The sequence below is a fragment of the Bidens hawaiensis genome, unplaced genomic scaffold (genome assembly GCF_021521415.1).
Source record: "Bidens hawaiensis isolate Kalapana, Puna unplaced genomic scaffold, B.hawaiensis_p1.1 tig00008515_1, whole genome shotgun sequence".
Taxonomy (NCBI): Eukaryota; Viridiplantae; Streptophyta; class Magnoliopsida; order Asterales; family Asteraceae; genus Bidens; species Bidens hawaiensis.
In genome coordinates, this window is record NW_027491608.1 from 1,013,494 (window position 1) to 1,037,210 (window position 23,717).

Sequence of the window (23,717 nt, forward strand, 5' to 3'; positions counted from 1 at the left end):
CAAAGGGTTTAGCGCGAGAAAGCTCGAGCGCACAGGCAGACACAGAAGGTCAAGAGAGCGCGAGCGCGAAGGCAGACAGAACCAACCTTAACGCGTCGCGGAAAGAACTACATTTCTAAGCGCGCCGCGGGAAGAATCACATTTCTTAGCGCGCCGCGGGAGGAACTAAAATTCCTAGCGCGCCGCGGGAAGAACTATAATTCTTCGCGCGTCGAGGGATGAACTACGATTCTTAGCGCGCTGCGAGAAGAACTACAATCCTTAGCGCGTCGCGGGAAGAACTACCGTTCTTAGCGCGCTGCGAGAAGAATTACAATTCTTAGCGCGCTGCGAGAAGAGTTCGTCTCGCGTATCGCTGAAACAGGTGGTCTTCACGCAGGATTCCTTGTAAGGGGTCTGGCGCGTGGAGCTGCGCAGACAACCTTAGGCGGGAAGGAACAAAGGACAAGCAAAGAGTTAGAAGAAAAAGAGGGAAACAAGGCTTAAGGGCGGGACGGCGACAAAAGGGAAAAGAAGGCGGAAAGAGAGAAGGAGAGGGACGGGACGGCGGAAAGAAAGAGAGAGAAAGAGGCGGGAAGGAAAAGTATATTATTATTATTAAAAGTAAAATATAAGTATAAATATTAAATCATAAAAGAAAGAGATCGGATCGGAGAAACGGGTACCTGGGTCGGGTCGGATCGGGGCAGATGTCACACAACTGCTGCAACTATAATTTTGTACAGTGGTGTTGGTTAGGTATTGTATTATACAATTAAATTAAAAAAAAGGTGTTTACCTAATTCATTTAGACTTCCTCCTTCAGATTGAGATCCAAATGGTGTTTCTTTTGAACAACCTTTTTGATAGAATTTAGCTTCCCAAGCACAACACCTATCAAATAACCATATGTTTGTTCCATGTTTTTCTTTACCTCTCTTTACCAACTCATTGATTTCAGAGACAATTTTATCAAATTCCTCTAACTTGTTGTCCATTTCTTTATTTCAATTCTGCAATAAATATTTTTGTTAATATTTTTACAAAAATATGTTTTTGTATGTATATAACTGTTACCTCTTCCTCTTTGGTGAAACGTTCTTTTGGCATATATGCAGACAATCCAGACAACTCAGGTTGGGTGGTGTAGTAGTCTATTATTTATTGAGTTGCTGTTCCTATAGGCATTTGCAAATAATCTTCATTATTTTTTTCATTTTGTTTTCTTTGGCAGTTTCATTTTCTTCTTTTTCATTATCCTTGTCATCACTAGTGTTCAACGTACCATTATCCTCTTCAGTCACATTTTTCTCACCTTTTTGAACACTGCTTGTCACACGTTCACTTACTTGATCATTTTTTATTTCTTTTTCATTGCAAGCTTCAGTGATCATCAGAACCTTACCTTTTTCAGTGGGTTCAATATTTGATGGACTATCGTTCACTGTTTTTGGTTTTTTCAACGATAAAATTAATATAGCATCAGTAGTAATATTTTTAACATTATAAACTTATAGTTATTTACCATGATCAATTTCATTTCATTCTCGTTTGCAGCATCAATGTTCATCATAGCATTATCCACTTCAGTCACATTTTTTTGCACTAATTGAGCATGGCTTGTTCTATGTTCACTCACTTTTTCATTGCAAGATGCAGTGATCATCAGAACCTTACCCTTTACAGTTGGTTCAATATTTGAAGGACCATGATTCACTTTTTAGGTATTTTCAAAGATTAAATTATTATAGCATTAGTAGTCATATTTTTAAAATTAGAAAGCTATAGTTACTTACTTGAGTCTTCGTTGTCCTCCTCGGTATCAGTTAATGGACCATTATTATACACGTAGCTATCCATGCTCACAAGAGTTGTTGTGGTAATGTAACTAATTGCTGGTGTTCTGATTGGCTTCTCAAATGCTCCATGACGTTTCTGATACTCGTGTGTGTAAATCACTGCAAGCAATGTTGTTGGACCATTGAATTGTTCTTGTTTTCCATTTTCTTTTATACCTTTCCATTCATTTTTTGATCTCTTCAAGTTATGAATCATGTAGCTACATCAATTCATATTTGAGATTTTTGAAAAAGTCATCAATCGATCCGACGAACATTAAATTGACTGTTGTTGATTTTGTTATCAACCCGATGCATGTGTTGAACAACACAAGGAAATTCAGTTTAAACTCATCTTTATTTCCATTATGTTTTTTCATTCTATCCAATACGTTTTGAATACTTATCCTTGAATGGTCAAATTGTTTTAAAAACATGTCTGCACAAATGCTTGAGCCCAATCTTGGTCTGTTTTTTTCTACCACTGTTTCTTCACCAATTTGTATCCCAAAAGCCTCATGAACTAATTGTGGTGTTGTCTTAACAATATGGTTTCCAATATTTAATTCATTCAGATCAGGATCATAGTTCATAACCAACCAATATGCCAATCGACCAGGTATTGAGGTAATCTTCATTGTTTACGGTGACCCAAATCCTATTTCTTCAATCTATTTTTTTTCTTTTTCATTCATCACTTTAATTGCTTCATAAATATTACCTGGTGCACACCTCATCCAAAGCTCTTTATCTACATATTCTTGAAAAGGTTTTCTACAACATGTTGTTTGAAGGTTTGGCCTTTTAGCTTTTTTCTTTGGTGTTTCAAAGTCTAAATCAGAATTGTGAAACTCGGCTTCTGATTTTCCTTTTTTTTCTTTTTATCATGATGCTTGTGTTCCCCCTTTTTGTGTTTGAATTTCAATGATTTGATTGGTGTTTCAAAGTCGGAGTCGGAATTTCTTTCTTCAGCTTGTTTTGTTTTAACTTTCTTATTTGCACGTTCATGCTCATCTTCATCACTTTGTTCAGCATTTCTTTTTTTCTTTTCAACATCTTCATTACAAAAAAATTTGATCAGTCTTTCTAATAAAAAAAATCTTAGTAACATCTTATGCTAATTTGGTTGTTGTTATAAATCAAAACAACAAACATAATTAACACCTAATTAGTAACAACTTAATACGTTCTCATTATTTCAACCTCTATTATTCCTAGTTTTAAACACCTATGCATTTTTAAACGTTCTAACATGTTCTGCTGATAATTCACATTAACCACCCTATTTTTTACTAAACAAAATTGAACATTAAAACACGTTCTGTTTCAAAATAAAAAAAATTAGTAATTGCTTATGCTAATTTGTTTGTTGTTACAAATCAAAACAACAAACAAATTCACACCTAATTCAATATACGTTCTAGGGTAACAAATTAGAAATGTATTACCTGATTTTTGTACGTTTTGATGTCTGTCGTTGTTCGCTTTCGACCTTCGTTCTTTATTCTTAACAACAAGCTTCGTTGTTCGATTTCCGGTCGAGCTCGCATTCAACTCCATGGTTTTTCGAGGTACTCCGTTTACTTCAAAAACGTATTGACGAACAAATTGGGGGGGGGGGGGGGAGGGGGTTTGATAACTAATTTGGGTGAAATTGGAGAACTGATTCGCGGAATGGGAGGTTAAATTAAAATATTATCTGGACGGAATTGCCCTTTTGATAACCGGTATGTTGTCAATTTCCTTTTAATTACAACTTTGCCACCGCGTTATATTGTACGTTCCAGATCCTCTCGTACGTATTGTATGATAGTATATTAGTGTACATTAAACACCCCCTATATATAATATACCATTGGGCAAATTAAGACGCTATCTTTAAGTAATTTACAATATTTTATGCATGATGCACAACATTAACCAAGGAGAAAAGTGTAATGGTAACATTAAATCCCACATGTATTTGCAATTTCTTCAAACCGAACCATTAGCAACGATTATGTTCCGATATAGTTTATACTTCGATAGAAAAAACTTGAGTTTAAAATTTAAAATAAAAATTATAAATCTGCATATACCTTCACTTCAAACTAAGCATCAACTAATACATTATTAAGAGAATCATACTATGAATAAATATAACTTTGGTCACATAAATAATAAACCTTATTAGAATAAATAGAAGGCGAAATCATAATAAGAACAAAGACTATAAAAAACCATATTGGAAATTTGGCTAAATTAAAGTTGTAATACACGAGTTTGCTCGTATTTAAATAAAACCTTGGTTAACTATATTTTAACTATGTCTAATATGTATTATATCTAATGCTAAATAAGTAAAGAATTAACATTTAAATATGTATGGCTAGATCCGGTTTCAAACAAAATAATAAACATCAAAAAGTTTGTTACATGATAATCAAAGTATGTGTTTCCAGTTTCCCGTTGCATCGCGCGGACACTTTTCTAGATATAATTAAAGGGTGAATATTGTAACTATATATTAATAAACGGTTGAGTTTGTTTTAATGTGAGAATGACTATTTTGTCCCCCTATAAGATTGTACCATATGCAACATTATTTGTAAATGTCACACCCCGACCAAAGGCGGAATATGCCGGGGTGCAACGTGATTGGACAAATACACAAGACACTATTTAAAGTGACAATATTCATTTAACTCATTTTATTTCAACAAATCGATAAACAACACTTCTCGTCTACACAAACAAACTGAATACAAGTAATAATTATATTGTTCGTTTTGCTAATATCCTAAAGGTCTTGGTAACGTTTTCCGTCAAGCACTCGAGTCAACAAAAGTCAAACCTGTAACATTTCATAAAATAAAGTTTGTCAACATAAAGGTTGGTGAGCAATTCATAAGTTTGAACATATAAGTGTATAGTATGAAAATCCACAAAACTTGTATACAAAACAATAAATAAGAGCTATAAACTGGAATAAATAGTTATCGCTAACAAGTTAGCGACACCTAGCTATTGGCAATTAGTCTAGGATTTTATGACAGTTGCTAATAAGCTTACATTAGCACCACCTCACTACAAGGGGATGCCGAGTAGTCTAGGATTTATAGTTATCGTTAATAGCATACGTTAACGACACCTTGCCATTGCCAAATGGTATAGGATTTATAGTTTCACTATCCAAAAACTGTAAACACATAGTCAAATAAGCATAGAACACCAAATCGAGCAATTATTCAAATAAGGTATACAACCACGTTTATGGGTTTAAGATGCAAGTAATTAAAGCATTTAGTTTGATAAGTATGAAATGTCACCCCAAAACGAAAGATGGAAAAAGGGGTATGAAAGTACTCACCTCGACTGATGAACCGAGAATTAAATAGACAAGTAAATGAAGCTGAACGTAAACGAAAGATCCAACTTGAATGATAAACACCTTAGCTAGAATAAATAATGTAATATACATTAATGAACTTGACACCATAAAGTAAAATATATAAATAGGACGGTTCGATAGTAAATCGGATTGTCGGTTAATTTGTTAATAATTAGGGACTCATACTTAAATGATAATTAATATGAAAATGATATTATTTTATTTGGGCTTTTAAACAACCAAACCAATATTAAATATAAACAAGACAGGTTTTAAATCAAGGGTTCGCTTTTTATAAAAAGAAGGAATTGATAATAAAGTTTATAATAATACTAATAATGATAGTTAAAGAATAAAATCTTGGTATTAATTTTAAGGTGTTGTTGATAAACATAGTAATAATAATAAGTAATGATATTGATAGTAAATAATGATACTATACTCGATGTCGGTTCGATTTCTAAACGAGTTCACAAAATAAATATAATAATACTATTGTTAATAAATAAATGATAAAAATATGATTTCAATAGATAATAATATGATCTTTAATAATATTAATAACAACTTTAATATTTATAATAATAGTGATAATAATAATCATTTTGTTAAAAGATAATGGTAATAAAAAAAATATTAATAATCTTGTTAATAATAATAATAATGATAATACTAATAATTATCTATTTGATAATAATAATGATAATAATAATGATAAATAAATATATTAGTAAGTTATACGTAATAATACTAATAATAAATTTTATATATTGATATTAATGCTAATGGTAACAATTTGTTAAGTCTAAAAATATTATATCGAAACCGGTCTAGGTTGAGACACGAACCCGAGACCTCTCGTTCAACAACTTATGTACAAACCAACCGAACCAAAATAATTAAACCCATAAGAACATAATGTATTCATTTCCCGCTCGTTTATCTTTTACTCAAAACAAACCAACTCCATACCCATCAATCTCGCTTCAAAACTATAACCGATACAAAAACCAATTATTAACTACTTAAACCCGGAAATCAATATATGAAACTAATAATACCAAAACCGAAATTTATTTACCTATCACATATTCCCGAGTCGAAAAACTGCCGAAGATGGAAACCAAACAGAGGGAGAGAAGAGAGCTAGAGAGAGACTGAGTGAGAGATAGAGAGGGAGTGACAGCAGCCACGGCGGCCGGAATTCCGGTCGCCAGAAAAATGAAAACCGAGGAGAAAGGGGTAAAGGGCTGCCGGAAACGTGAAGGAGGGAAGGAGAGGGTGTTGGCGGAGTTATGGACCAAAGGGAGGTGGAAAGTGGTGGCTGGGCGTGCGTCGGAGTTACGGGACTCGCCGGAAATGGAGGTTCGCCGGAAAACGGCAGGGGGGTGGGTGGCGGCTGGGTGAAGGTGTTCGTTGGTGGTGTTGGCCGGCAGGGGTGGCGTCGGCTGTGGCGGCGGCTGCGTTTTATAGAGAAGGAGGTGGAGGTGATGGAAGTGGTGGTGTGGGCTGCGATGGTGGTGGTTTAGTGGTGATGGTGGTGCAAGATGGTGGTGGCCGGAGTTGGGCTCGCCGGAAGGCGGCGGCCGGAAAGCGGCTAGAAGAAGAAGATGGCTGGGAATGTTTAAGTTAATGTTAGGGTTTGTTTTTAGTTAGGTTTATATAATACGTATTTACACAACAGGCCCCTCAAGTTCTAATGGTTGTTTGAAACGAGTTTGAAGGCTTCTAATGCTTATAAAACTTTACGAAAATAAGTTTGGACCATCATAAGTTTTTCTTAACGACACTACATTACGACAAACATTGGTTTATTTACGGTCGAGGTATATTATAATATTATATAATAAATAAATAAAGAACAAAGGGTGTTGTGTCGGTTTTTACAATATGAAAGTTTACAAACGAAATATAAATCGAAACTCAAATTTGACGAATGTCACAGTAAATCCCTTAAAAAATAGTATCTTGATTTGCCCCTCTTTACTATATTATATATAGTATAGATGATGATAGGAAACACTACATGAAAAGTGAACTTTTTAGTAATCGATTTGGTTGTGGAGACAATCGTGTAAGAACGAGGTATATGGTTCCAAGTAACCAACCACGTGGCCTTTAAATGGTTAAGCACCTAAATTCTTTGCTATGCATATGCTTATAGTTAATCATTGGTTTTTACTTTTTGTGACACTAAATAAGAATTACCGTCTTTGATATTTAAAGCATTTTCGTGATAATAACGTGTGAGTAAAGAAAATGAGATACATATATATACACACAACTAGTAGCCACGAACATAGACATGAATTAAAAGATTGTGCACATACGAATTATAATCTTAAAAATATCCCTTTTAAGTTCAAATTTTAAAAAGAAAATTATATTTTATTAATATAATTACCTTTAATAAAATCTCAACTAGCAATATACATGATCAACAATATAATCAGTGAATTGTGACAATTTCAACTTTCAATTTTGTTATCATTAAAAATATCAGTTTAACAAATAGTTAACTCCCTTAAATTTGATGATGTGGCATGTGACGTGATGGTTATATAACAATAGTTATTTTTATGATGTGACGTTTGACATGACATTGAAATATATATTACCTTATTATATTAATTGATTTTAATATATATATTTATTGACAAAAAAGAAATTATAAAGGCTAATATTTTCCACATATCTCCTCGCCACCGACCGAACTCTCCCATCCGGCCATAATCCTCTCCACCATCCAATTGTCAATTTTAAAATCCGCAAACCGATCAATCTCTAATTCAACAGAAACCGTAACTAAAGACTATAAGATCCAAAAAGAATAAGAGATCGAAGAAGACAACGACAATGAACTTGATAATAACAAAAAGAGAGGCAAGATTAGTGGCCCTCACTGTACGTAAAACTACTCGTTAGTTATTACGACAACTGGGTACGTAATCACGTAACAGTCATTGCTCCGACTTATCTAACAAAAAATATATAACACTAGTTAGTAAAAACGACACAATCCGTCCAGTATTGTTAAAATAAGTAAATTCAGTATGCATATTGTACTAAACTTATTGAAACTAACCAAGTACTAAACCCAGTGTTAAGTGTGGTTGAGTGACTAATATTTCTAGAATATTCGTTGTTTCAAGGAGTAGCCTAGCTTCCAAAAGAGGTGACGTCACCCTTATCTTCATAAACCCTAAAGCCTCTTATCTCAAAGAGTCTGCGTCTCACTTATTAACCAAACCCACACCCACTTACTCTTATCTTCTCCCGTTCATCGCAATCTTCAGGTAATCTACTTATTCATCAATTTCAATAATAAATAAATTGCTTATTAGCAGTAGTAGGATGATGTTAATTCGTTTAACATTTCATTTCGCACTTAGTTTTCATTTATTTCCTTCCGTCAACAATTCAATTGATTCTGATTTTGTTTGTTACGGTTTGTTATGGTGAAATTGACCTAATAATAATGATTGATGAATGTCAACTATGTAACTAGATATCTTACACTTACTCTGTGAATTGAAGTTACCAGATAACCTTGTTACTTGAAGCTTATATGTAATTTCTCAAAATTATATATTATTGTGTGCACGAATTGGTTCAGTTATTAGCCTAAACCGAAACCAAACAAGGGTTAATCTATCTTATTAACCAATTGGTTATCGGTTAATCGGTTCTGTTAGTTTCAGTTAATAACCAAAACCAAACGTGGACTAAACTTTTAGCTTAGAAATATATGAAATGGAGGTATAAATACATGAAATAGAAGTAAAAAAAATACATGAAATGAGGGTATAACTGTGTAAGTACATGAAATGGAGACATAAAACATGAAATACGTGAAATGGAGGTATAACAGCTAATAATCTATGAAATTATGAATGGTTCGATTAGTTTTGGTTAATCGAGGGTACATAAAAAACCGATAACTGATTTTCGGTCAACTTTGGTTTGCTTTTGGTTAACAGTTCGGATATTACTCGCTGCTAGAATTTTAAATATAATTTTTCAAATAAGTAAAATTTTTCAAATACTTTTAACCATTTTGACCAATGCGGAATATGCTTTGGTGAATTAATTAATAGAACAAAGTAATGATAAATGTACGTTTGTGAGTTCAAAGGCCTGCAGATTTGTTAGTTTTTTGTTATCTGTATGTGTATAAATAATTGAATCGAGCTTTTGATTATTATTTGACCTCTTCTTACCTTATGTTTTCTGTAGTTAATTGATTTGAGGATTGTAAGAAGATGGCATCTATTACTCCCTTAACCTCCATAAGCTCGTTCGCTCCCAGCAGCAAAACAAACAAGACAATCACAAGTTCATTAGACACATTGTCTTCATTTTCTTCCATTTCTTCAAGTCCTCTTGTACACAGAAGACAAAATGTAGTTCTTCAGAGAAAAAGCTCTCTCAAGGTTAAGGCGATGGCCAAAGAGTTGTACTTCAACAGGGATGGTTCTGCCATTAAGAAGCTCCAGGTAAACATCAAAATGAGATTTTTTAACATTTTGTTATCTTGATGGCACTTTGTGTTTATATCTATGTGATATTTTGTGTAGGCTGGTGTCAACAAGCTTGCAGATCTAGTAGGAGTCACCCTCGGCCCAAAGGGGCGGAATGTGGTGCTAGAAAGCAAATATGGTTCTCCAAAAATTGTGAATGATGGTGTGACTGTAGCTAGAGAGGTACATTAATAATTAATGATTGACATATTAAGTTTTTCAAAGGGTAAATTGCTTACATGATACATTTATGTCTACATAGGTTGAATTGGAAGATCCGGTTGAGAACATTGGTGCCAAGTTGGTGAGACAAGCAGCTTCAAAAACTAATGATTTAGCTGGTGATGGGACAACAACATCGGTTGTGCTAGCACAAGGCTTGATTACCGAGGGTGTTAAGGTAATTTACTAAATAAATTATATAGGAGTCTGAATCTTGAAGGGTGAACAATTAAACATTCTCATCATGAACTGTTGTTTCATCAGGTGGTTGCAGCAGGTGCTAACCCAATTCAGATCACCAGAGGTATTGAAAAGACCACCCGAGCCTTGGTTGATGAGCTTAAACTGATGTCGAAGGAAGTAAGTTTTCCTTTTATTAGTGACTCTCTAAATCTTTAATAACTAATCTTTCAACTAAAGCAATGTGATGCTTAAATGGAATTCTTTTAGTTCTAATAAATCAGGAGGAATTTAACGACAGGACATGAATTACAAGATGTAATCAAGTTAACATAAATTGTGAAATTTCAGGTTGAAGACAGCGAGTTGGCTGATGTGGCGGCGGTTAGTGCAGGGAACAGCTATGAAATTGGAAATATGATTGCTGAAGCAATGAGCAAAGTGGGAAGGAAAGGTGTGGTGACACTTGAAGAAGGCAAGAGTGCTGATAACTATTTATATGTTGTGGAAGGCATGCAATTTGACCGTGGTTATATCTCTCCATATTTCGTTACTGATAGTGAGAAAATGACCGTCGAGTATGAAAACTGCAAGGTAACAGGCTAATAATATTATTATTACTTTGTTCCCTTATGTTACGGATTCTGATTTTAATGTTTCATGGTTGTAGCTGCTTCTGGTTGATAAAAAGATCACAAATGCAAGAGATTTAGTTGGTGTTTTGGAAGATGCTATTAAAGGAGGATACCCAATATTAGTCATTGCAGAGGATGTTGAGCAAGAGGCACTTGCAACTCTTGTTGTCAACAAACTTAGAGGTTCATTGAAGATTGCTGCACTTAAAGCTCCTGGATTTGGTGAACGCAAAAGTCAATATCTTGATGATATTGCCATTCTCACTGGAGGCAAGTATTTCTGACCGACCCACCCGACCAGTTTTGTGCATGTTTTTTCAGATGGGTTTTTCTTTTCATATTGTTTCAGGAACTGTAATTAGAGAAGAAGTAGGGTTAAACCTTGCAACTGCTGGAAGTGAGGTTTTAGGGCTTGCTGCAAAGGTGGTTTTGACCAAGGATTCAACAACTATTGTTGGTGATGGCAGCACACAAGAGTTGGTTACCAAACGGGTTGCTCAGATTAAAAATCTTGTTGAGGTCAACTCTATTTTTTAAGCACTTCTAGTAGACTCTTTTTTCACTAAAAGTTGCTAACAGCTATGTTAACTGTATGTTACAGGTAGCAGAACAAGAATATGAAAAGGAAAAACTAAAGGAAAGAATCGCCAAATTATCTGGTGGTGTTGCAGTTATACAGGCAAGTTTTTATAACATTTATGGTGCTCTGTTAACGTATTCGTTTGTCTAAAGTTTTGAATATTTTACAGGTTGGAGCACAAACAGAAACCGAACTTAAAGAAAAGAAACTGAGAGTAGAAGATGCTCTCAATGCAACAAAGGTTATACCGCAAGCTATATGATTTTTGTTACATTATAAAGCTATTATTTATGGTTTAGTTAAGCTCTTGATGTTTTACAGGCGGCTGTTGAGGAAGGAATTGTAGTTGGGGGTGGGTGTACTCTATTGAGACTTGCTGCTAAAGTCGATGCCATTAAAGCCACCTTTGATAATGATGAACAAAAGGTAGGAGCGGATATTGTTAAACGGGCACTTGGTTACCCCATGAAGTTGATTGCAAAGAACGCTGGTGTTAATGGAAGTGTGGTGATCGAAAAGGTAAAGCGTTTTCTGCTCACTAATAATTATAAGATTTCATCTCTTTGAATGTTTATGCTATCATATATGATCTTCAGGTTCTAGCTAGTGACAACTTCAAGTTTGGTTACAATGCTGCAACCGGGAAGTATGAGGATTTAATGGCTTCTGGTATTATTGATCCCACAAAGGCAAGTCTCGATTTTTATGGCGTTTTTGTATTATCCGTTTTTAATTATTTTCTTTTTTTGAGAGTTGTTGAATGGTGAGTTGGTGCAGGTGGTGAGATGTTGCTTGGAGCATGCATCATCTGTTGCAAAGACATTCCTTACATCGGATGCTGTGGTGGTTGACATCCCTGAGCCCGAACCCGCGCCTCTTGCGAACCCAATGGACAACTCAGGTATTTAAGTGGTTAATACTTAATATTGCCATTTTCTTCTTTTTATGTTTTTTTAAGTTTTTTAGTTTTGGTTATTTGTAATTTGTATAGAAGGTAACTTACTTTTTCGAATTATAACCAGCAAAATATCAAACTTTCAAAAGATTCTATTATAGCCTTCAGACTTTCCATAATCTCATAAATGCCACAAACTTTCAAGATATTGTAAGTTTTAATGATTTTGATGAACACGCTCAGAATCTTCATGAATTTTGACAAAACCCCTCATAAGGTTACTTTTTTTTTTACAAAACTTTAGATTCTTTACAAAAACCCAAAACTTCAAAGTTTTGACGTAAGTCACTCACCTCTCAAACCTCACGAATTTTAACAAGAACCCTTACGTGGCTTTGCCACCAAGGTGAACTCAATCTGATTTTTCGAAAGCTTGATGGGTTTTTTCGGGGGGGAAAAGACTTGTCACCCGACCAAAGTTGGCTATCTTTTTATACAATTCGCTTATACTTATGGTTTATGGAGATTTCTGTTGATCAACAGTATAAATCTTAATATAATATTATCGTGTTCATGACCAGGTTATGGCTACTAAGCTGCTGCATCTAGCTAGCAAATAGAACCTCAACCCGTGGTAGTTCTTTGCATTCTTATGATCAAGACATGTTACATCGTTTCCTTCTGTTAGCTCTGTTCTATTATTGTAAGAAACTTTAAATCCTTTTTCCATTATATTTGGAGGTGGTTGAGTAGGTCGAATTTTGGCGGGAAAAAGGTCTGTAGGATCAGTAATTGTATTCAATTTGAGAACTTCATCAATAAGAAAGCAACGACGGTGATATTGTCTATACGGGCATGGGGTGGTAGAGGGTCGTTCAATACGCAATCAGTTTTAAGGGTTGCATCGAGGCATGTGATGTGGCATCTAATGTTTAACTGGCTGACAATAGTCATACTAACAGCTTTAACCATTCAAACTATGCCTATATGAATTGTTACTACCCAAGAGAACAATGATATATTAAAATCTAAAAGAAATTCCAACTAGATACCACCACATGATTGACGTAACAATATGTCATCTAATGAGGTGAAAGCAGTGTTACCTTTTTGTTTAAAAGTGTTTTGGCAATTAAATAAAAGTTGTGTGTTGATACTTGATAAGTTGATAGCATTTGGCAATTGGCGGTGTTCTCCCGACCGGACCAGATCGGCCGTTTTGGAACACATTGGTAGTTGTTGGGCCAGAGTTCTGTTGAGTCTTGACTGGACCGGATCGGCCGGTCTGGAACACATTGATAGTTGTTGGGCCAGACTTAAAACTTCTTTTTGTAACTGATTTCAAACCAAGGCCTCTCATATACATGAGTACCAACGTACACTAAAAAGTCATTTAATCTCTTTTATTTATTCAAGTTCCTTAGTTACTTTCTTTCTTTTATGAAAACATTTTTATATTTACAAGTATGACTAACATAATAACATACTTATCTTTAAATATATTTTAAAATTAATTATGACGTCATTCGATTCGATGATTGGTATGGTTATACAAAACATTGCCTAGTTATCAAATTGACAATATGGATTATTATCAGCGGGTCTGGTTTTAATTGTTAAAATTCAATTTTTATTTAGGAAAAAAAAACATTATTGACTTAAGTTCTCAACGTCTTTAAATCGTCACCTATTTAACCAGCCCAGGTGTTTATGTGGTCATTTAAAAGTGTATATGTGTATGGTTAATTTTGTTAAGAGTTTTCATTTGTTTTGTTTATAACTCCTTTTAGTACTTACATGGTGGATTTCAAGCATTTCAAAGAAAAAGAGGTCATGATCAAACCCATGCCTATAAAGATGAGATAAAGTGGAGTAGTGGTGGTCTTTTTTAGGTATATTTGCATCAAATCTATTTGATACTTGTATCCTCCCAAACAAGTAAGCTGGGATAAGAGGGCGTGCGAACACTTATGATCAACCAATTTTCAAATTCCAAATTACGTCTTTGTAGTTTGCACTGACCTGCTATTTGTCGGTTTCATCGTTCATTTATAACTACGTTAGTTTATATGCGTTTATTTATACAGATAAAAGTTAGTTAAAAACATACTAGTTAAATGTATCGATAATCACTCGATACATATAATTTCCAAACCATTTTATCTACAAAGTTATATTGCTATTGTAATAGAAATAGACAAAGATGTTTGTGCATTACTTAACATGGTCTCTTTTATCCATTTGACATGTTATGTAACATGTCAATTACCTTGCATTACAACCTATACCCGTTTATAAAATAACAATATACCTTGCCTTATGTATTTACGTGATACATGTAAAATTTAATATTAATGAAAATAAACCATAAACAATTAAAAATCTGATATCACAACAATAACGATTAAAAAATATCCGAAATTTAAGGATAGTGGCATGTGAATTAACCTTATAAACAATTATTTTAATACCCAAATTTAGGTCACCAAACTATATACAACTCTTTTGGAATCACTCCTTACGAGAATTTGACTATCAAATACTTGTGTATAATATCAAAGAAGATCTTGACTACAAAGATACACCAAAAGGCTTATTATAAATCAAATGAATATACCTAATTGAAGACATATATAAACCAAAACTATATATCTTGAAAATACATTGTTGTTTGGACTTTGGAACTAATAAAAAACCTAGCATAATGGTTAACAATCGACTAATGTAGATACAATGGTTTCAATTTATTTGTATATAAGGTGGTGTTTGTCGATAAGATTAGACATATAAACTAAGATAAAAGAAGAATGAGTTAAAAAAATCCGAAGGTTACATATAGTTTAAAATTTAATTTGTTTTTCACTCTTCTATTGATTTCTCTCTCTAATGATTCGGTTTTGTGCGTGGCTTTGACATCTAATTTTATGATTCGGGTTTCACATCAACATATTTATTGGTTTTTCTTTTTCTTGTCGCTTTTTGTTGCTGTGTCGTCTACATTCTCTTATGGATCTGCCGACTACTTCTTAAACACGCGACCTTTCAATTCCGTTAGTTGGTATTACATTCCCTTTATTAAATATATGTTGCTCAACACAATATTGTCATTTACCACATTCGAGTCATGCGCTATCTTGTGTGTCAAAGCTTTTGAATCAAACCACCACCGAATACCACGTTTGCTATGGAGTTATCTCCGCAACACCATTACGTGTATAGTCTTGTTCATCGTCATCATGTTTACATATGTTTTGTTGCACTTATTGGTCGTATCAATATCCCAACTATGCTTTTTGATCACGCACCCTTTAGTATATTAATCGTTTTATGCTCTTGAAATATAAAATAAATACAAGTAAAAATTTTATATGGGAATGTAAGTTAATAATTTTTTAAACAAATTACATCATAAAAACGAGCATTTTATTCTCTTTAATTTGACTATGATATTGTTATACTTCTTTAATTTTAAAAAATTAACATACTACGTGATTATCGGTTAGGATCGGTAACAAGTCGGGTCAGGTGAGCTCGAGTCATGAGTAAGACCAACTTAGGAGTCGAGTCAGATGAACTTGAGTCATGTGTAAGACCAAATTAGGGTCAGAACGAGTCGATACAAAAAGGGTTAAATCAGTTCGATTCGTGTCGGTACGCTTTTGAGTCGAAACGGGTCAGGTCAGAACATGTTTCAGATTAGAACAGTGCATGTTCAGAAAGAGATTCATATCAAAATAGGTTGGTTTAAAAAATTATATATTTAGAATTACTGTATATTTCAGCTTTGTTTCTTGATTTTTGCCATCAGTTACACGCTTACTGTCTTTCTATAAATTGCACGTCTACATTCAGGTTATGTATACATTGTCATTAGGTGAATCATGTACCGACATTGATTATGCGGTTGATGTTAGTTTGTGCACCCATTCCGCCGCACCACGCGGCACCCAGCTAGTTTTATAAAAAGCTTATGCTAATCTGCCAAACACCTAAATATATTTAGCTACAGCTAACAGCTACCAGCTTTCAGCTTCCAGCTTACAGCTAACAGCCACTAGCTAGTTTTGCCAAACATACCCTATATGTTAAAATGAAAATTTAAAAGTTGTAGTTGTAGATATATAGGTTTGAATCCATCATGGTGTAATAAATACATAGTTGGTTTTTGCTTAAAATTGGTAGGAAATATTTTGGCTAAATGATCAAAACTAATTTAACGATCAAGATGGATTTGGAAATTATAAGTGGCTGGAATAAGAAAATTTGCCTTTCTATTGACCTTTCTTTTTCTTCATTAAATTTAGCATTCACTCATTTATTTAAATTTAAATAACTTTTATATACTTTGTGATTTTTCTCAAAGAAAAATTATATAAAAAAAGTCAAAAATTTGATCTTTTTAATATGAGTATAATATATGTTTTTTATTGACATTTAAAAGAAAACTATCATATAATTTGCGAATGGCGGTTTTGTTATACTATTATAACTATATATAATGTTATACTGCATGCATTTATCCAATTGTAAATTTGTACCGGAATTAACCCCATGAATCCATGGTTCAACTTCTAAACAACTACACTATGAATCTGTGGCTTCAAACCGCTAACTTAATTACTTTTGCAAACTTAACATAAATCCATCCATTTTACACACACAGTTTTCCCAAATACATCATTGTTATTACCAAAAATAAAAATAAAATATTATTCAAAACATAGTTTATAAAAATTATAATCAATGGAAGAGTACTAGCTGAAGATAAACATGCGATTAAGAAAAAACAAAAACAAGTCAATTGCCGTTATAAAACAAACCGGATTTGGTGGCGCACTTGGGAATTTTGCATTGTGGGAGGCGGCTTAACTTTCAAGTTTGTTTTTATTTTTATTTTGTTTTTTTTATGTTTTTCTTTTAATTTTCCATTTGTCTCATAATCATCGGCTCTTTTACGGAGCCACCATTTCCACATCGGTTTCAGTTTTAGTCGCCCGTGCGGTTGTCTTTATAAATACAAAACTTGTCTTTGTTTTCCAAAAGAAAAATAAGAAGAGATTTTAATATTCAAAACCATTAATTAAATGACCAATCATACTAACAATTTTATTATCCCAATTGTTAATTTTGTTACCACTAGTGAGGCGATGGCTCAAGTGTATGAGGATTTTAGGTGAAAAATATTTAATGTTCAATCGAAATTAGAACAAAATTTGTTCAATTGAGAATCGTTGCTTATCAAACAATATTCAGTGTTTAATAAGAAGACGATATCACATTATTTGAAGACGATAACACATTATAAAGTTAACGAACCTAATGGCCTAGTTGTATGATGTTCACTCTTTCAAAATAAAGGTGGTGAGTTCAAATCCTTGCAAATGCAAGATTAAAAGGATTTTAGGTGAAAAAGAATTTTGCTATTCAAAAAAATAATTTTTAAAATTTGATGACCTTAAGTTGAAATTAAGCTAACATTAATTATTGTTTGAACATGTCATGTGTTTCAAAATTGGCATTCACTCGTTCAATTATAATAACATTTAAACACTATTCAAGGTTTAGATAAATGTTATTTATGTGAACATATAATTACTTAATTAATAATTTTATCACTAAAGGCTAAACTCTTTAGGCCTTTTAATTTTTAGGACAAGAACTTTTGAATTTACTAGTTTTAAAATGATAGCGTGTAATAAACAATAAAAAAATTATTTCAATAGCAATATCACATCTATATTTCTCGTAGCTGACCTGCTGGTTGACATAGAGATGATAATCTAGACTTGGGATATGTTTGATATTTGATTAAAATAGGTTTTCTCTCTAATAATATTTTTGAATGAGTCATATTTAATACATTAAAATCAATATATACTTGCAGTTATCATAAAGGCATAAGTATTTGATAAAGTTCTTAACAAAAACAATATTTCTCACTCCAATGAGTTGATTTACTGGTTTGCTCTCCTTATATTTTGCATACATTTTTAGATAAGAGAAATCTAACTTTATTTTTAAAAGATAAAAAATAACAAAAGTCGTCCTTTATATTTAATCGTTTTTTTTCAGTATATGTCCTTTATCATCTCTTGTATTTTTATAATTATAAAACCTTATTTAGTTTATTTTTCCGTTATATCATATATGCCTACCAGTTTATTAAATATTACACGTTAGGATTAAGGGTTGAGGAACCTTTAGAATTGTGTGGTACACATAATCAAGAAATCAAATAAAACTTAAATCACATTACTATTAAATTTCATTAAAATACCTTCTTATTTAATACTTTTTATGGTATAACTTGATTTTCCATCTTTTGAAAAATTTGTATGGTTATACACTTACAACACTATTCAATACCTTTTGTAAAATTAGTTCCAAGTCTATATGTTTTTCATTCAACAAAATCAAACATTCTACAATAAAATCCTTATCAAATACCTATTTTAACTACAAGAACACGTTACAACTGTAAAATTTAATTGACCTAACCAATATCCTGCTATACTAATTAACAGAGTCATGCAAAACATAGCTTTCGTTACGCAAAGGCTTTAGAAATGGTATAGATAGAATCATAGAAAACCATTAGGAGAAAAAATCAAAACTTTACTATAACGACCCAAACACTTAATTTGTTACAAAGTTAACCCACAAGATAATTCCAATATGGGATGTTGGAGAGTTTGCTATGAAATTGTCTCACAAAGTTGGTAACATTTCAACTTCATTGGTTGTGATCTGGTCAAAACAAAGAATTGGCAAGTCTCACTCATCATGTCATTTTGAATCTTATAAAATTTTACCTAGCCAGTTCAGAAATTGACATCTACGTGCCCCATGAAAGCATTAGTTTAAGACGTAATGTATAATAATAATAATCAAGATGATTGGTAGTAGGGGTGACTAATGAGTCAAACCCCAACAAAAAAGGATACCATGATAATAACTTTTTTTGTTAGCAGCGTTTGGAACTATCACAAATACTCGAGTGAGTCACAAATACTCGAGTGAGTCTTTTAGAAACGTTATACCAACCGTTAATACTTAATACTAATTTTGTTGCTCCAGCTTTAACTCACCCGAAACACTATTACTGTGGGAAGCCCCCATTGATACAGATTTTGAATTTGAGACTATAAAATCCCAAACCTTAATAATTATCCCATGTTATTGGATCAGAAGAATACATGACGATATTAACATTTTTGCTCCATATATAAGGATATATAAATATATGATAAATAAAAAAAAGGTCATGTTTCATCTAGAAACACACATAAACTAATACATATGTTTTTCATACACTACATTTTCTTTCTTTAAAAAAAATATGTATATTTAGCTACTTAATTTTTTTATAATACTTATAACGCATTGTCACTCACGAGATTTGATCATTAGCAATTAACAATCCCAAATCAACGTCTGAAAACACGAATCTTTCGTCACCTGGTCGGATAACTCTCCCGCAAAATCATCAACGTCCAACACCGCCCACGACGTCTGCATCCACTGATCCACCGAGTCAACTGTTGACTCGGTCAACGAGTCAAGACCCTCTAAACTCGGCAACTCAATGAGTTCACTCAGTTCATCACCAGCATTAACCACCACATGTTCATCACCATTCACCGGTACATCTAATGAACATTCACAACCTTCACAACCCGAATTACTAAACTCTTGCATGGCGGCTTTAGCGGCTGCGGCTTGAACATCACGTGGATCAACAGAAGCTGGTCGTGGCAACATGTCTTTAAGTTGTGGAAAGTTTAGTATGGCCGAGTTACCTTTAATACACAATGCGGCCACGTCATGTGCTCTGGCTGCCATTTCCGGTGTGGAAAAAGTGCCTAGCCAGATTCGAGTTTTTTTACGTGGCTGTCGAATTTCAGACACCCATTTGCCCCAACTGCGCATTCGAACGCCTCGGTAGGCTGGAGGACGTCTCTTTGTTGTTGCGGGGATCGGGTTCAAGCGGGTTGTAGAGTCGGAAGTTTGATGGGCTTGTGACATGATATAGAAGATGTAGAAGGTATAGAAGATGTAATATGAAATGAGTTTGAAGTTAGATATTGAGTTATTGACTATTTATATAGATATTAGTGATCCTTGACCAACCAGTATAATATATATATATATATATATATATATATATATATATATATAGTTTTTTTTGTACCAAATTAAATATCACATGTAATAAAATATTGTATCGTTTTTGGTGTATGAAAATATCTGTACCAAAAGTCCAAAAGCATGTTACAATATTGCTCTAGTCATTTAATGATTCACACATTAATAACTGGTTGATCACAATATAATCAAGATTCAAGATAGTGAAGTTCTAAAAGCTTCTATTTGTCTGTGGTCACAGTTGATTTGTCCACGGAACCGGGTAACTTAATATATAATCGTGCAACTTATATGATAATGTTGTGATCACATATAAATTATGTTCAAGAAGCACGGACTTAGAAGAACAGTTGAGGGGTAAGCCTATGTGTAGTGAATGAGCTATAAATGAGTCAATTTGTGTCATGTGATATTGTTTATATGATAATGTTGTGGTCACATATAAATTATGTTCAAGAAGCACGGATTTAGAAGAACAGTTGAGGGGTAAGCCTATGTGTAGTGAATGAGCTACAAAATGGGACGATTTGTGTCATGTGACGCCCAGTCGGCAAAGTGATGGTTTTTATATTTTCGTGTAGTTGTGTGGTAGCCCAACATATATATATATATATATATATATATATATATATATATATATATATATATATATATATCACACAAACATATAATAATAATTTAACAAACAAGAGCACAGGCGACAGCCGACAACTGCATGTCGACCCGCCCAAAATCGCCCCTTTTGTAGCCGGGGGGTTGTTATCGCCCCCAACAACCCTTTGTCGCCCACCACTACGGACGACCTAACACAGACAATACCAAAATTGTTCATAGGCAGCCGATACATAAAACAAAGAGAAACAAATTACATTAAAAATGTACTTCGTCAAGAAAGTTGAGGGGTAACACTGGCTACCCCTCAACTGTGCTAGATCCGTCCCTGATAATAACTAATTTAACTTTATGAAATCAATAAGTGGTGGCCAAGGATTCACAAGTAGGAACTTCAAGCAACCAAGGTGAGTAGATAATCTCAAATGTTAAAACTTTTGTTGAATAATTATGTTTAAAGGGTGTAGTTTACTTTAAAGACATGTCAATATGTCATAATATGATTATGTGATAAGGCACGCTAATTTGTGATTTTAAATACTTGACTTTGAAGTTAGATTTACATGAACAATATCCAATGTGATGAGGTGAAATCTCTTATTTGATGTCAAAGAACATCGACGTGTGTAAATTACATTATTAGATCACTTCAAACATTTGTGACTTGGATTAAACTATTATGTTTGGATGCATGAAAAAATGGATTAAACATATAACATATTTAAGTCATAGTTGGAAGGCAGATTACCGTAAGGGGCTTTATCGAATGACAGTGACTTGCTGTGACTGTGAAACACTAATTTTTAAAATTTTAAATTGTGAAAAATCTTTAAAATGACTATTTTGACAATTTGACCAAAGGGATTCCAAGACTAGCCATTTGTTTTGAAAATCTTCAAAACGGCCTCCTCAAAAACAGTCGACCACACATTTCATTTGCCATCCGTCTAATTTGTGACCCAAAAAAATCCGTCCATCTATTAATAAGAATGGTCATCCGATCGTTTTTTAAAAAAAATCCGACCAATTTTATGGAACCTTGGAGAAAAATATATATAATAATTTTAGATAGAGAGAGTACAGGAAGTTTAGAGAAAACGTGCATGTCTTTTGTCAGGATTGAATCATGGGATTGGAAATTAGGGGAATAATGGGGGCTATATTAAGTTAATTAACTTGGTCGAATTTCTTTTAAAAACAATCATATTTAATTAAAATGGTCGGACTCAACCAAATTTTGTTAGAATGCTTGGATTGACCAATCTTGTTAACATGTGGAAGGATTTTATTGAATCAAAATGACATGTAAAAACGGGCGGATGGCAAATGAAAACGGAGGACCGACGATTTTTAAGTGGCTATTTTAAAGATTTTCAAAACAAGTGGTTAGTCTTGAAATATGTCTAGTTAAAATGATCATTTTAAAGATTTTTCCTTTTAAATAAGGTTTTAAAGTACGAAAGATGTATAAAAAGTTATATGTATTAATTTAGCCTTGTTTAATATTTTAAAACCAAATGTTTTTTTAGGTAAATCACCCAAGTTGGACATACGAGAATGTTGAGTCCCAGGACCAAAGTCATTCATCTTTGCAAACAACCCTTCTAGTATAATGGGTTATTCAATATTTGTTATAGATATGTTACCAATACTTAGAAACCCCACTCTTACTTTAAGTATTGCTTACACTTAAATCGTATTAAGTTATTTAAGAATAGAGTTATTTTCACTTGCTCTTAAGAACAACTCAATTTCATTAGTTATTTACTTATTCTTCTCTAAGTATAGTTTATAATTTTTTATGTGTATCATGAACGACAAAAGACATACACCCTTTAAATTCTACTCCTAATAAATCAATATATACCAAATGTGTAACAAGATATCTTTCGTAGCAAATATGTGACAAAATAAATAAGTAAATAATTGTAACTTTTGTTACAAATGTTTAACAAAAACCATTCGTAACAAATGTATGGCCATATAAATTTGTAGCAAATGTGTTAGTCAGTGTAAGAAAACAATTTCACATATGTTATAATTAATATGTGATTAATACTAATCCTTATAATGCTAATTAAGAATTTGGTGTAGGAAATGTGTATATACTTGCGACGCCAAACATGTGCGGTAAATGATAATGCAAATATGTAGTTAATGATTTTTTACGAACGAATTTGAGGCCTTTCTATGTTTGTGACAAATGCGTAGCAAACTGCAATTTCTACGCATTTATGACAAAAAAACGTGTTATAAACGGTAGTAATTTCTAGCAGTGCCAACCACACCAATTTAATATCAATTAAATAGGTATAAACACACTAGATGCAACTAATCATTTCACCTTGTTATATCCTAAAACCAAAAAAACACCCCCAAAAGATACTAAAACAAAGTAAACTATATAGTTTATAACAATATTAGCACATTTACTAATCAACTAACAAGAAAATAAAAGCATACAAAAATATATATCAAATGTGTTTATATATAATAATCACATATTGTGACATTATAATTTGATAACAATAAAAATATAATCATATGTCACAAATGTTATATAATTACACACACTATATAGAATAGCTCATATGTTTTATCATATTCTCAAATAATTACTCATGCCTAAACAACCGATATATAAAAACAACAAATCATGAACACGCAAGCCACAATCAAACTTTGAAGAAGTAACGCTAAACAAAATTAAAAACTAACACGACTTGACTAGTTTACACCTC

At 33.0% G+C, this 23,717-nt stretch overlaps 2 protein-coding genes across 2 annotated transcripts; one reads left to right on the plus strand and one right to left on the minus strand.

The window, feature by feature from the left end:
- The first annotated feature begins 9,392 nt into the window (after positions 1–9,392).
- LOC143529282 (ruBisCO large subunit-binding protein subunit beta, chloroplastic-like) lies at positions 9,393–13,069 on the plus strand. The gene is made up of 13 exons (XM_077025108.1): positions 9,393–9,683; positions 9,765–9,890; positions 9,970–10,107; positions 10,194–10,289; positions 10,461–10,703; positions 10,780–11,014; positions 11,094–11,263; positions 11,346–11,423; positions 11,494–11,565; positions 11,646–11,843; positions 11,921–12,013; positions 12,102–12,225; positions 12,801–13,069. Exons 1-13 carry the CDS (start codon positions 9,450–9,452, stop codon positions 12,812–12,814), a joined length of 1,821 nt encoding a protein of 606 aa, XP_076881223.1. The 5' UTR covers positions 9,393–9,449; the 3' UTR covers positions 12,815–13,069.
- Positions 13,070–19,410: 6,341 nt separating this feature from the next.
- Positions 19,411–20,311, minus strand: LOC143529213 (ethylene-responsive transcription factor ERF021-like). Its single transcript, XM_077025044.1, has one exon. It carries the CDS (start codon positions 20,242–20,244, stop codon positions 19,633–19,635), a length of 612 nt encoding a protein of 203 aa, XP_076881159.1. The 5' UTR covers positions 20,245–20,311; the 3' UTR covers positions 19,411–19,632.
- Positions 20,312–23,717: the final 3,406 nt, after the last annotated feature.